This window comes from Numenius arquata, chromosome 2 (genome assembly GCF_964106895.1).
Source record: "Numenius arquata chromosome 2, bNumArq3.hap1.1, whole genome shotgun sequence".
Taxonomy (NCBI): domain Eukaryota; kingdom Metazoa; phylum Chordata; class Aves; order Charadriiformes; family Scolopacidae; genus Numenius; species Numenius arquata.
The window spans coordinates 78,301,669-78,314,821 of NC_133577.1; the positions used below are offsets into that span (position 1 = coordinate 78,301,669).

Sequence of the window (13,153 nt, forward strand, 5' to 3'; positions counted from 1 at the left end):
CTGGGGAGATCCTTCCCCACCCCAGTACTGCTTCCTTTATTATCTCTGCCCAGCTGTGGTTTATAAGTTGTTTAAATCTTTTCTAGGAACAGATAGAGATCGCAGTTACCCAGAATCCAAAAACGCAGACAGCTTGAAATGTGGTTAGACTCTGCCCTACTTTCATTGAGCTGAGAGCAAAGCTCTGCCAAGGTGCTCAGGGGAGAGAAGAGAAGGAGAAAAGAGAAAGCCCCACCTCAGCAAAACCCCCTTCCTCCCGCCCAAAGAAACAAACCTAACCCATCCTTCCCAAGCCTGCTGCCTCTGTTTGAACTGCACAGCCTCTCCTCCTGGTTTGCCCGGGTCCTGCAGGTGAGCCTGGCATGGAGACATGAAGCCTGGGAGAGATGCCCTCCCACACCACAACACTTGACACAGGCATGGGGCATCTCCTGGGGCTGAGAGAGGTGTGAGGGTTTCACCAATTCAGGGCGGTGAAGACGGCAACGCAGGGTGCGCTGCAGATTAAGAATGAGATGCGTCGGTAGAGTTTTTACCATCTACACACTCACCGGCAGCTTTTCCCCACACTAAGTTGTTCTGAGGCCAGGGGAGAGGCAGAAGTGGAAGAGCCACCTGGGACTTCCCTCCTGTGAGAAATCCCCTCCCCGGGAAGTCCATGCTGGGTTGCAGAGCTGCTGTAGGGCTGTGCTGTGCCTTCGCGGCGAGCATGGCTCCCTTGCACCTCAGGCTCCTCCGACAGCAATACTTCCAGGAATCTGCAGTGACCCGGAAAGGGATACTGCTGAAAAATGCTGGGAGGCTTTTTTCTTTCTCCCAGTGATGCCAGGCCACAAGACCAACCCGCGCACTAGGAAGCGTGTTTCCCATGCCCATTTTGCCCAGGGTCTTATTCTGATAACCCACAAGCCCTGGTGGCATTCAGAGGAGACAGACTCAGGTCAGAGAGAACATCCACTCACACCTGCAGATATGTATCACCAGCTCTGTGACTTTGTCCAAAGTAGATAATATTCAATAAGTAATTCCATGTGTATTACTCCAGCTATGGATCAGTACATAGACAAGCCACTCACAGCCACTAATATTTTAAGGGCGTTGCTTAATCCTGCTTGGAAGTGCACGTATCAAGGTAAGGATCAGAGCAGCAGCAGGGTATTTTTGCTGGTGCTCTCACTAGTGGTAGCAACAGTGAGGTGTTTCAGGAGAAGAGCTTGCTGTGGTCAAGGCCACAGAGAGATGCCAAAGAAGGTATTGTCTGAAAGATAGTACAGTCCAGGATCATTATGGTATTTATTAACACCATTTACAGAGACTGACTTGAACAGCCTTGGAAGGAAGAATGAAAAAAATGCCAGCAAACACATTATGTTCTCCTGCAAGAAGTTTTTCATCCTATTGAAAAGCTTTGTTAGAAAGAATGATGAGAATGGTAATAATACGGCACTATAATTATACCTGATCCTTCTATAATCTCTCTCTCCACAGAGTTCGGGAGCACTTTACTGCTATTATTGGATTTGAACAGTCCCATCTGGATAACATACGACTGATTTGTTTGCATGGCTTATTTTAGGTATTTCAGCATGTACATTAGAGCTGCCTTCGTATCTGGCCGATTCCCTGCACAGTCTGTATGAGTAGGAAAAGATCAACTCCTGCTCTCCACCACCCCGCTCTCCCATCCCAATTCCTCAGAGAGCTCTTCACAGAAGTCCAAGGATAAATGGAGCCATCAGTTCTTCCCCACCCACCCAGTACCACAGAGCAAGGGTTACAACCTAGAGGATGGATAGTACTTAGAACGTCTGGATTTGCACCGGTATTATTTTGGGCTTGAGATTCAATGAATCCCAAGATGCACCTAAAAGTCTAGCAGCAAGGACCTGGAACATACCTTGTGCTAATGTACATGCTCTACTGTCAGAATAGCTGCTACCTTTCAGGCTGAAGCTTTCAAAAGAACGGGTTTGCTGTGTGTGCATGTTCCCAGCACACACAGAACCAGGGAAGATGCAACAGATGCTGGCATCTTTCTGGACTCAGCATTACTTGCAATGCCATCTCAGTTACGGTGAAGCTGGCAAGATCCCACCACAGCTCCCATTCACTGGAACAGGCTGCCCAGAGAGGTTGTGGAGTCTCTTCTCTGGAGGTATTCAAAACCCACCTGGACTTGACCCTGCTCTGGGTGAACTTGCTTTGGTATGAGGGTTGGGACTAGATGATCTCCAGAGGTCCCTTCCAACCCCTACCATTCTGTAATTCCATGAAATTCACAGCTATTTGTCACAGTGCAGGGAATGTCCCTTTCAGACTGAATCCCCATAAAACTGAACAAACACAAGTTGCCTAATTCTTTTGTTGCTTGCACTGCTTTTTAAGGGATTTTTTTTCCTCTCCTGTGAATTGGAGCAGAGTCTTCTCCTGCATCCCTTCCACGTCCCACCTGACCTCATCAGCACAGACAGGTGGGGTTTCTGATACCTGCCCATCCCCAAGGCTGTGGACACATTTTGTTGAGGAGTCTAAATGGACCCATTATTCCTGCCCCAAGTTTTTCGCCAACTTAATTTTTGGAATATTGCAACCAGTCTTCTCACTTTCGTTCTCTCAGATTCTTCAGAGCCGTCTTCGTCAATTTGTTTACTTCTGGTTTATTTTTAAAAGACAAACCCCCAATGGACATAAGCTCTCAAGTCCCTTTTGAAAATGCTGTCTTGTCTGTAAGTGCTTTGTTTGTGATCCTCTCCAATCCTTTAGGCTATTGTTTACGAGCTGGAAGGCATCTGCGCTTGGGCTAATCATGCCGAATGCCAGCAATTCCCCCAGCATGATTTGTTGCAGAAGCCAGTGGGAGCAGGGTTTGTTTTGATTACGTTTAGTGTGGAAAACCCACGTTTGCTCACATCGGCCTGACAAAACAAGGTGGGGGGGTCAAATCCAAATCTTCTGAGGGGAACAACAATCTGGTCATTGGTTTCAATGGCAGCTGGGACCAGCTCGAAAGTCGAGAGCTCTGAAGGAAAGGGTGGTGTCTTGGCAAAGCAGGTAGTCCAGGAGCCAGAAAATCTTCTTTAAATGCGTATGCGTGTTATTTGCTCTGGGTTGGGTGAATCAAACACAGACCTAGGAGGCTGCCAGCGCTAGATGTTGTTTTGCACAGCTTCTTCAAAGCTGTGCAGTTCCTTTCTGACAAGAGGTTAGTCAGGCTGGGACCCCCCAGCCCTGCCTCAACCAGCACGGCTGAGCACAGCCACCCCAGCTATCACCTCAGGCTGATGCTGACCTCCCCGATGCCCTCAGCTGACAAGTCAGACTATTTTTCAGACTCCTTCACTCATTCTGGATGATGGTGATGTTTTTCTCCTGTGCTGGTGCTTGCCTCCAGGCATCGGATGGGTGTCCCCATTTTTCCACTCATGAAAGCTGGGAGGAAGTGCCCAAGGGCTGCTCCCACTGGGGCTGCCATCAAACCACTGGCAGGGCACACAACTGCATGCCGTGTGGGTGGGTGAACGGGGCTGCCATGTGCAGACACCCCCTCTGCCTCGAGAGGCCCCAGCGCAGGTTCCAGGAGCTCCATGCACACCTGGAGCTATTCCCTGTGGAGCAGCTGGCTCTGCTGGCCTGGGCTGCACCCCACGTTGTTGAGCCCAAGACTGAGCTTCGGCTGGCTTGTTCCCAGCCTCCTGCCATAGTAGAGGTGTGCCCAACGAGGCACAGAGCTCAAAGCTGCACCTGAATCCCACCTCTCCCCTATTTCCCACCTCAGCTTTTCCTCCTCCGGAGGTGCTCCATTAATCACCATTAATCCTTTTTTGTACCCACAAATTAGTTAGCCTCACCGGTGGCCTGTGGCTGGGACTTCCACAGCTTAAGCTATTCGTTGCGTGATTAAATGTCTCCTTTTGTTTCTTTTGAGTCTTGCACTTGCGTATTTCATCAAATGCCTCCTCATTTTTTTAACAAAACACTTCTTCACCTAGTCCATGGCATTTAGGCTTCACAGATCTCTGCTGCAGACCTCAGCCATCTCGTTTCCCGGCTGAAAAGTCCTAGTCTATCGAGCCAGCCCTTACATGGGAAGCGTTTGGAAGTCCTCTGCTCTGCCTGAATCAAAACCCCAGCTCTGCCAGCCCCAGCTGAGATCAGAAGGCAGCGGGGAGCACACCGAGACCTGGGCGGCTCTGCAGGGAGGCATCAGGAGGCACAGAGGGGCTCTGCCGCATCTCCCTCTCCTTTGACACCCGCTCTCCCTTTGAAAGCTGCCCTCAGTCCCTCTGCCTTTGCACCAGGCAACAGCACAGGGCAGGCAGAAAGCTCCAGTGCATGCAGTTATTGTAACTTTACTGATGCCAGACATCCAAAGAATTGGTGCAAAATTAATTCAATTGGACAAAACCATCACATTCCCCTAACCAAGGTACTCTTGTAAATGAAGGGGTTTAGCATGTTTGAACACTAATGATGCAAACACACATTTTGGGAGGGACATCAGGGTAAGGGTTCAAAACCCAGACCCAGCTGTGTGTACACAGAAGGTTTTATTTTGAAGCTTGCCTACCTAGGAGGAGCTCATTTCCAAACACTGAGGATGCCCATATGTTAATAAATTTTTTGAAATGTGTTTGCACAAACTTGTGGTTTTCGGTGAATCCTGATCCATCAAGGCAGATCCCTAATAGCATACAGACCCTTATGTCAGAGGTAATCAAGGATTATTACAAGAGCTGCTGGCTGTGGGGCCCCTCCTGTGCACACACATGGGTACATATGGAAGTTATTAACAAGTTTCAGCAGAGGATTTTGGGAAATTAACCCCTGGGGCCCCAGAGCACTGCTAACCGACAGCTAGTCAGGAGCAGATGAAGAGCAGTTTCCTGCTGGATGCCTCCGGTATGTCGGGACTGAAATCCAGGCCCTTTGCAGCCCGTTAGAGAAAGCCCCTCTCTCAAGGACTAAACTTTTCAACTTCTGCTGTTAGAAAGAACAGTTGAAAAAAAACATCTGTGAGGCTGTATAACTTTCCTCGACAAACTGAAATGAGTCAGCTGGAGAAATGTATAACATAACATATAAAAATGCAAACAATTTTCTTCTATTCCCTGAATGGTGCTCAAGGGGTTGGGAGGAAGTTTGTAATTTCTTTATAAGTCCCTTTAGGAGCCACCAAAAGAAACATTTGGATGCAGGCCACCAGGAGCTGCTCCTACACGGCAAAGGGACCGGTTCAGAGGCAGGGTGATTACAGTGAATGTCTCCCACTTGTTAATGAAAGCAGCAGGACGTTATTTGAAGTCACCCTTACAGTTTTACTTTGTACATCTTTTTCTCAAGAGCTGATGGAAAAAGGTTTCTCTTCCAATGTCCAAGCAGAAAACAAAGGAGGACTCTGCAAAACCTACCACAGCCGATGCACTTTTCACAGTCCTGTTTTTCCCAAATTGGTTTCCTTTCTTGCACCAATCCTGATCTGCAAAGTGACCTCTCCTTGGGAATAATGAGCATACTCACCCATAATGTGCTTTAAACTTCCACAATATAACAATGCTTGGCAGTCATTCACTGCTTTTCATCCACAGATCTCAAATCAATTCGCTACAGCCCTGCATGGAATTGACTGACTTGTAAGACAGAGATGAGCTCTTGCTGTGCAATTAAAAAAAAATATAAATGAGCAAAATAAAGTAGACTTTATTAAAATCCAAACTATTTCCTCCTCCCTTGGTGAGATTTTCCTAAGGCACAATCCTGGCTGCTAACAGGGCTCTTCCACAGCCCCCAGCCATACAACCCAAGATGCTCGTTTTCGGCCAAATGAGAATGGTTCACAGCCAGGTCAGAGCAATCTAGTTCGAAAGCTCTTCCCTCAGCGAGCTATAACCGCGGCCATAAAACAGAAGCATTCCTGTGCTCAGTTATAAATGTGTAAGAAATTAGCCCGCTCTTTTCCCGCTTCCTGGGAAAGCGGGAAGGCAGCCAAGGGACCTCAGCGATGACACCTCCAAGGAAGAAAAGGTTCAAGGGGATGGGCAGGGTGCCCGGGGTGGCAGAGCCGGACTCGCTTCTTCTGTGGCAGGCAGTGAGGGAGGGCAGCCGTGCAGCAGACCCCGCTGAGGTAGGGACTTCACCTGAGAGCCAGGGCACGGTCCCAAAACACAGGTGCCCGGAGCCACCTGAGATGCTCACAAGGGCTGGCAGGGTGGGTGTAGGAGCTACAGGAGACTTGTGCTCTGCTGGAGCTCTGCCTAAAGAGCATTGAGGGTGAGCAACAGCATGGTCTCCAAGCCCAGGCCAAACTCCTGGCAGGCAGCAGCACCCAGAGCACATGTGTGACCCAGGGAAGCTCCATGTCGTGTGGGGGAAGTAGGAGGGAAGTGTTTTTCCATTCACCAACATGCCACAGCACTTTGCTGGCACTGCCCCCATCCAGCTCCCTCTGCAGGGGGCTTCGCAAGCACAGCAGTGACAGCACCACCACCACCTTCTCCATGGCCAGTCCCACCTCCTTGCCCTATGAAACTGCACGACCGCCCCCCTCATGACTGGCCTCAAAGTCTCCTCATCGCCAGCCTGGACTTGTTTCCCCTATGTCTGCCATGCACCACTGTGGTGAGCCTGGCTCCTTGCTGGCCTCCTCGAAGGTACAGGCAGGCTGCTATTAGGTCCCTCCAAAGCCATCTCCTCTCAAGGCTGAATGAGCTCAGCTTCTCACAGGGCAAGTGCTCTAGCCCCCTGAGCTTCTTGGGGTCATCGCTCCTCCCAATCTCACTCCGATTTATTGCGCTGATGTTGCACTAGGGAGCCCCAAACTGGATGCAATGCTCTAACTGAGGTCTAAGGAGTGTCGAGTACAGGGAGGTGATCACTCCTCTCATCTACTGGCACTGCTCCTGTTAATGCAGCCCACGATGATGGTGGCCTTTGCTGCCAGAGCCTGCAGGAGGAGACCCCCGGTCCTTGCAGGGGTTACGGTGCTCAGACAGGGCTGCTTCAGGAGCTGGAGATACCAGTACCCCATAATGACAGTGTGTGTGTTTGAGCAGGGGATGCACAGGACTATTCTCTCAGGGTGGGTCAAACCCCAGCCCCCTTCGTGACACACAGGGCGCCCCAGCCCTCACCTAGGGCATCACAGCCCGACTCATGCATCCGAGGGCTCCAATTCACCACCTCTAATGGACCTAGCGATGGTGACAGATGCAATTACCTGCTTAGCTTTTTGCCCTGACCCTGCATGTGATTACAGCTCCGGCAGCAAGCAACACCATACCCACGTGTCAGCCACCGCAGTGCATGTGAACCCTGCGATAGTGAATGATCCCAGCTCGTGCTTTTGTGCTGGGCTGAGAGACGCAGCTGCTGCAGGGCTACCCCAGCTGCCCCTGGCCTCCCTCAGACCAAGAGAAGCAGGCGGCAGAGAGAAGACGGCCACTTCTCTGGCACTTATTTAACTACCTTCATTCATAAGTCAGTGCCCCGAGATAGGAGGCCAGGCACCTTGGCACCAGCAGAGCGACAGAGCCCTCCAGAGAATAATTGAGTGTCTAAGTTAGGCTCCTGTGATGAATCACGCCCTGTCTCTCTCTCTGTGCTGACCACACGCTTTGCTTCCTCAGGTAAGATACCCAAAGCCAAAAGAGCAAATTCAGAGTAATCTCTCTCCACATTTGGCTTTTCCCCCCACCATACAGGTCTGAAGGGGAAAGTCAGGGTGAGCTCAGCAGGCTGCCTGCATGGCTGCAGATCCCTGGCAGCACGCAAAACAGCTTGGCTCAAATTTTACAGTATCTGAATTTCTCCTTTCACATAGCTGTTTTCAGTCACTTACTTCAAATACATCATACCTGCCTCCACCCCTGAAATGAACCATAACCCTATTTAAGCCGACTCTGTTCCTCTCATTCGTACTCATCCTCACCAGTTTGAGTTCACTGATTCTGTGCTCTGTTCTTGAGTTACTCATGTTTCTTTCAAACACTCAGTACAAATTTTAAGGTACTAAAAAATCTTTGAATCTCTTTGGAGATTTTCAAGACCCGCCTGGATGCAGTCCTGAGTAACATGCTCTGACATGCTCTGGGCAATCCTGCTTCGGCGGGGGAGTTGGACTAGATGATCTTTATGGTCCCTTCCAACTCTAAAAATTCAGTGAAATTCAGTGAAAAACACTTCTGAAAATCTCACCCCTAAATTTTTAGGAAGTATCTTATGTTTAGAAAATTCTTTACTTGATTAGACTTTAAGATGAATTAAGTTTATTGTTCCCAGCTAGGACCATTCATTTATGTCCTGCTTTTGGTCTTTATAAGAAATTCACTTGTTCAGTTTCAGTTTGATTGCCATGTCTGACTGGGCATCCAACACTGCAAGAGAATGAAAATATAGCCATGTATTCATTGACTTTTAAAAATAAGTAAAAAACCAAGTTTATTAAATTTTTTTTTAAGTTTTATATAAAAAATTCTTTGCCTTTTTTGAGGCAAAACGAAGCCCTCTTCTAACTTTCTATAGAGGGCAGCAGCATACTATCAGATGAGCATAAGAAAGGGCTCTGGATACCATCGGTTCACACTCTCCCGGGGCAGACCCGACTCTCCAGACCAGGTTCACCTCCACAGGAACACCATACCCTTAGTATAACGTAACTCATCTGCACTCCCAAAAATCTGTTGAAATAAAGCAACGCAAAAGCCAGTGAAGCTGCACGTAACGTACATGGCTGCAGTGGTTTCCCTCTAGTGCAAACACTGGCCTCTGAAGTGGCAGGCATCGGGCATTCATGCTGCGAGGAGTAAAATGTGCCCTTGCTCCGCCACGACTATGGGGATATCCGGTCGGCACAGGCGTCGTGCCCACCGATGCCCAAGCTGCATCCCACTGCTGTGGCACCGTCTCAGCCATACCACTTCAAGAGGGCAGATCTGTAGCAGAAATGAGATTAAGCACTTTGGGATAGAGGAAAACACAGGGCTGACCTGGGAGGACAGGCAGCTCATCCTCTTCTGAAGCTCGTAAGTTATAAATGGAGCAAAGAGCAGGACTTGGTGTGTGGGGGGTAAATCTCTGCTCCTCTTCAGATTGGCTTTACCCCAGGCATCCCTGGGGAACACCACACATGCTGTGCACATACGAGGACACAGCTGTCACAGCCAGCGGGTTCAAGCCCTGCTCCCCCTGCCCTCCCCTTCCTCTCCCAGCAGCCAGTCCAGCCCCACCAGCATGGTGTGCATCCCACCAGCATGGCCACATAAAACGCACCTCCTTATGCCTCCCACGTGCAGCCCCCCATCATCTCCCAGTCCAGGATGGAGAAGGACCGGGGATGATGCTCCCTTCTGACTCTTCCCTTCCACCCAGGGGCGAGACCACCTCCTCCCTTGGGCGCACCCCCAAGGAGCCCCCCAGTCCTGCTCCATCCCCTGTCGCAGCACCAGCGGGCAGGCTCCGGCAGCACAGTTCTCGCAGTGTGGGCACTGCCCGGCGACTCCGGCACAGCGGCTCGGAAAAGACCAGGGGAGTTCCTCCCATCTCATCAAAGTGCAAGGGGTTGTTCCGGGTGCCCGCCACCACCAGCTCCAGCAGCCGGACCACACAGTCCGAAAACCAGTTCTTCAAGCGGAAATAGCCCTCCTGGAAAGAGATGCGAAGGCTGACGGGCCCTGTCGGCATCCGCACGCTCAGACTGAACAAGCAGTTCCCCTGCGAGCTGTCCCGCACCAAGTAGGTGCCGACGGGCTCCCGCTGGAGCTTGGCGTGAGCCTCCCCCACGGACAAGGGGCCCCAGTAGAAGTCACTGGCCTGGAGGATATTGAGGGATCGCTCCAGGACCTCCCACTCGCAGCTGCGAAACATCCGGAAACGATCGGGTAAGCTGGGGGGCGCGGGGCTGGGGAGAACGCTCCGATGCTGCCTTTGCGGACGAGAAACAGTGGTGTGCGTGTTGTGCAGATCATCTGGCCTCCCTCTGATCATCTCTCAAAGAGCCCATGGATCCTGGAAAGATGATGCCTTTACTACGCTTCCTCCTTTGCATCCAGCCTGCAGGACAGAAGGAGAATGAGGCAAAACCAATACCCTCTTCTAACTGGGCAAGGGAATACACTTCACAAGGAGAAGACAGCAGCAAGAGTACCAAAGAGGGTGCCAAGGAGTTTCTGTATGTCCCTGACCCACAGCTGTAGGGACAACAAAGGAAATATATACAGGAAGGGCTCCAGCTGGGTCTCCTCCAGTGCAAGGCAGCACCTTACAGAGCTCTGCATCCACTGGGTTGCCGTGATTCACAGCTAGGGGCTCCCCAGCACACCCTTCAGCAGGCTGGTTGGAAGCTAGGAGACCTCAGTATTTCGAGATTTCCCTCTGTTGGATGTTTAGGGGCTTTTCAGAGTGGCCTTGAGACTGGCAAGGGGAAATGACACTCCAAATCAGAAGGGAAAAATTTCCCAAAGCAGGAAAGTATCGTTCACTTTGTCACTCAGTGAAATGCAGAAAGGTTTCCTCACACCTCTCCAACCCTTTTTCCAACAAAGGACAGACAACAGGACTTAGAAGAAGCAGAAAATGGGAATAAGCCTTTTCCACCAAACCCCATGAACCACTCCCTCATCCCAGGACCTGTTTCACTGTGTCAGGAGAAAGCAAAGGTCTTGGATCAAGACTCCTTCAAGAAATGTTACACCATCAACTTCAGGGCTGGGACTGCCAGGAATGAGACCACTTAATGCCAACACCAGACACTGATGGCGTCCCAGGAATGGTTCTGCTCAGGCATTTCACTTCTGTTTCTGTCAGAGGGACATCTCCCCTAGCCAGCAGATGATGCTGCCCTCTCCCAGTCATCATCCTCCACTCATGTGCTGTGTTCAAAGTGCCCTCCCTTACTGTCACGACCCTGCTAATCTCCTGCATCTCATGTTATCACCAGGCTGTCTGTTTTCAGAAATGCAGATTCCTGAGCCCAGCGTTGCCATCAGCCAACCAAGTCATTTCAATTATATGAAAAATACATACTCTGCATGTGTGTCTGTGTGTGTATATATATATGCATTAACATAGAAACCACAGCCCCAAGCCAGAGGCTCATTCTGTGTGAGAAGCGGAGCTGTTACATACCACTTCCCCAGGCCTGACAAGTCAGTAGCTCACCGCCAAACCCTGCCCTCGGTCCCTTGACATACTCCATTAACCCAGTCACACTCGCTGACAGCACAGCCATGCTTGGAGCAGAACAGACTGCTGACACGCAGCCTGCAGTGGAGGAAAAGATGTGCTCTTCTGTCTCTGGCTGTCCCCCCCACCCCAGACTTGCGGGAGCATCATAGCGGGCAGGCAGCCCACCAGGGAATGTGCAGGGACCTGCAGGGGGCTTGCTCTGGAGAGAGAGCTTCAGGTTAGGCTTAGCTCCTTGCAAGGTTCCCCATATCTCACACCCTTTTCTGCCTATTCAAAAGCCTGGCACTCCTTTCAGTGCTCATGCCAGCTGGAGGGCCATGGGGAACCCACTCTGTGCCCGGGGAGAGTACATGGAGCAGCAGGGCCAAATATTTTCCCCTCGCATAGGCACAGTAGTTTTGGAAAGGAGGCATCTGCCCAGCATTGCCTTGCCTACAGTCATCTTTTCCCTCCTAACACCTCTCTCAACACTTATCAGTAACACCAATAATGTAGTTTTCAGGTAGTCTCCATACACGGAGCCATAAACACCCCTTCCAAGAGCAGCCTGGGAAGCTTCTCCGTTTTTTAGCCCTGTGATTTGCAGTCCACAAGCAGCTAACGTCCCTGGAATCACTCTGAATGCTGCAGATCCTGCCCTTTACCTAAGTGTCACTGCGGGAGGGAAATTCCACGCTTAGAGAAAGGTGGGAGGGGTAGGAAGGAGTTAATCAAGTCGGGTTTTTTCTTTTCCATTTAAAAAAAAAAAAAGGCAGCAGTTAAAAGCTGCTCAGATGGCTCAGCAAGTCAGAATAAATCTTAGGGGAAGTTGATTTAGTGAGCAGAACGCAAGTAAACACAGTCACCACGTGCAGCGTCTAGGGCCATCTATCACCACCAAAAACTCAGCACTGTAGGCGTCACCAGAAGTTGCAGCATCTCTACCCTTTTCCTTCTCCTCTCTGCTGGGCAGGGAAGCTATAGAGCCCTCTGACATTAGCTACTATAGAAAAAGAAGGTCATACTCCTGCCAGCTGCCTCCAGGGCTGCAGCTACAGCCTCGATGGGAGTGAGGAGAAGCCTTGCTCCCACCAGCAGCCGCTCTTCCCAAGCAGCAACTCCTCTTGGGTCCAAACGGAAATTTTGCCAATCTCATGGGTCTAGGTTGGAAAATGAATTCAAGCAGGAAAACAGAAGCAGGCAGCTGTCTTTCATTTCCAGGCTAGTTTTAAAAATAACAAACAAATAGATAATTTGTTTAAGGCTGCAGATGCTATTTGACAGAAAAAAAAAAATAAACTTGTTTGTCCCAGTTTTCAACCTTGAGTCATTCTCCCAAGTCCTTTAAGAAAAATCCACTGCTACTGGAAGTCTGACTGACTAAGAACTGAGATTGTGTCATCGTTTCGAATTCAAAGTAAATGCAAAAATAGCACCCTCACAATTTGTTCACTTGGTTTGAAATCTACATATGGGTCAGAGCCTCAGATGGTGTGAATTTGTTTAGCTTCAGTGACCCATTTCCAACAGATAACTGCCTGACCTGCAGCGCAGTAATTCTTATATAAATACTAGCTCTAGAAGTGCTTCCTGATATTACCTTTAAAGTTCACTTTTAATGGATCAACAGGTCCTAGCTGTACATGGCCTCCCACGTCAAGAAGGATGAGCAGACTCTCAGGATTAGGAATAAGCCAGCCCAGGGCTGTAACGAAACACACATGCATAATTAGTTCTTCTGATTTGCCACAACATGATTTGCTTCCCGCCCCCCTTCCCCCCAAAAAAGCCCAAAAAGCCCCAACGCCCAAACACATTACTACCTCCCTACTGCAAGACAGTCAGAACACTGCTTGCAGCCAAAGCAATATACCCTAAAAAGCTGGCATCCTGCTAATTAAAAGGCTGGATAAGTTTCCCCAGACTTTTTGATGTACTGCAAGTTCAAGAGCTTTTCAAAATAAGTGCTCTTGACACAGGGCATTCTGCTTTCCTC

At 49.9% G+C, this 13,153-nt stretch overlaps 1 protein-coding gene across 1 annotated transcript; it reads right to left on the reverse strand.

Annotated features, from left to right (window-relative positions):
- Nucleotides 1-9,294: 9,294 nt before the first annotated feature.
- LOC141462493 (suppressor of cytokine signaling 1-like) lies at nucleotides 9,295-9,978 on the reverse strand. The gene has a single exon (XM_074144365.1). It carries the CDS (start codon nucleotides 9,976-9,978, stop codon nucleotides 9,295-9,297), a length of 684 nt encoding a protein of 227 aa, XP_074000466.1.
- Between the last annotated feature and the right edge of the window lie 3,175 nt (nucleotides 9,979-13,153).

Coding starts and splice junctions, on each gene's coding strand:
- LOC141462493 (XM_074144365.1), bottom strand. CDS start 9,978: ATGATCAGAGGGAGGCCAGATGATCTGCACAACACGCACACCACTGTT.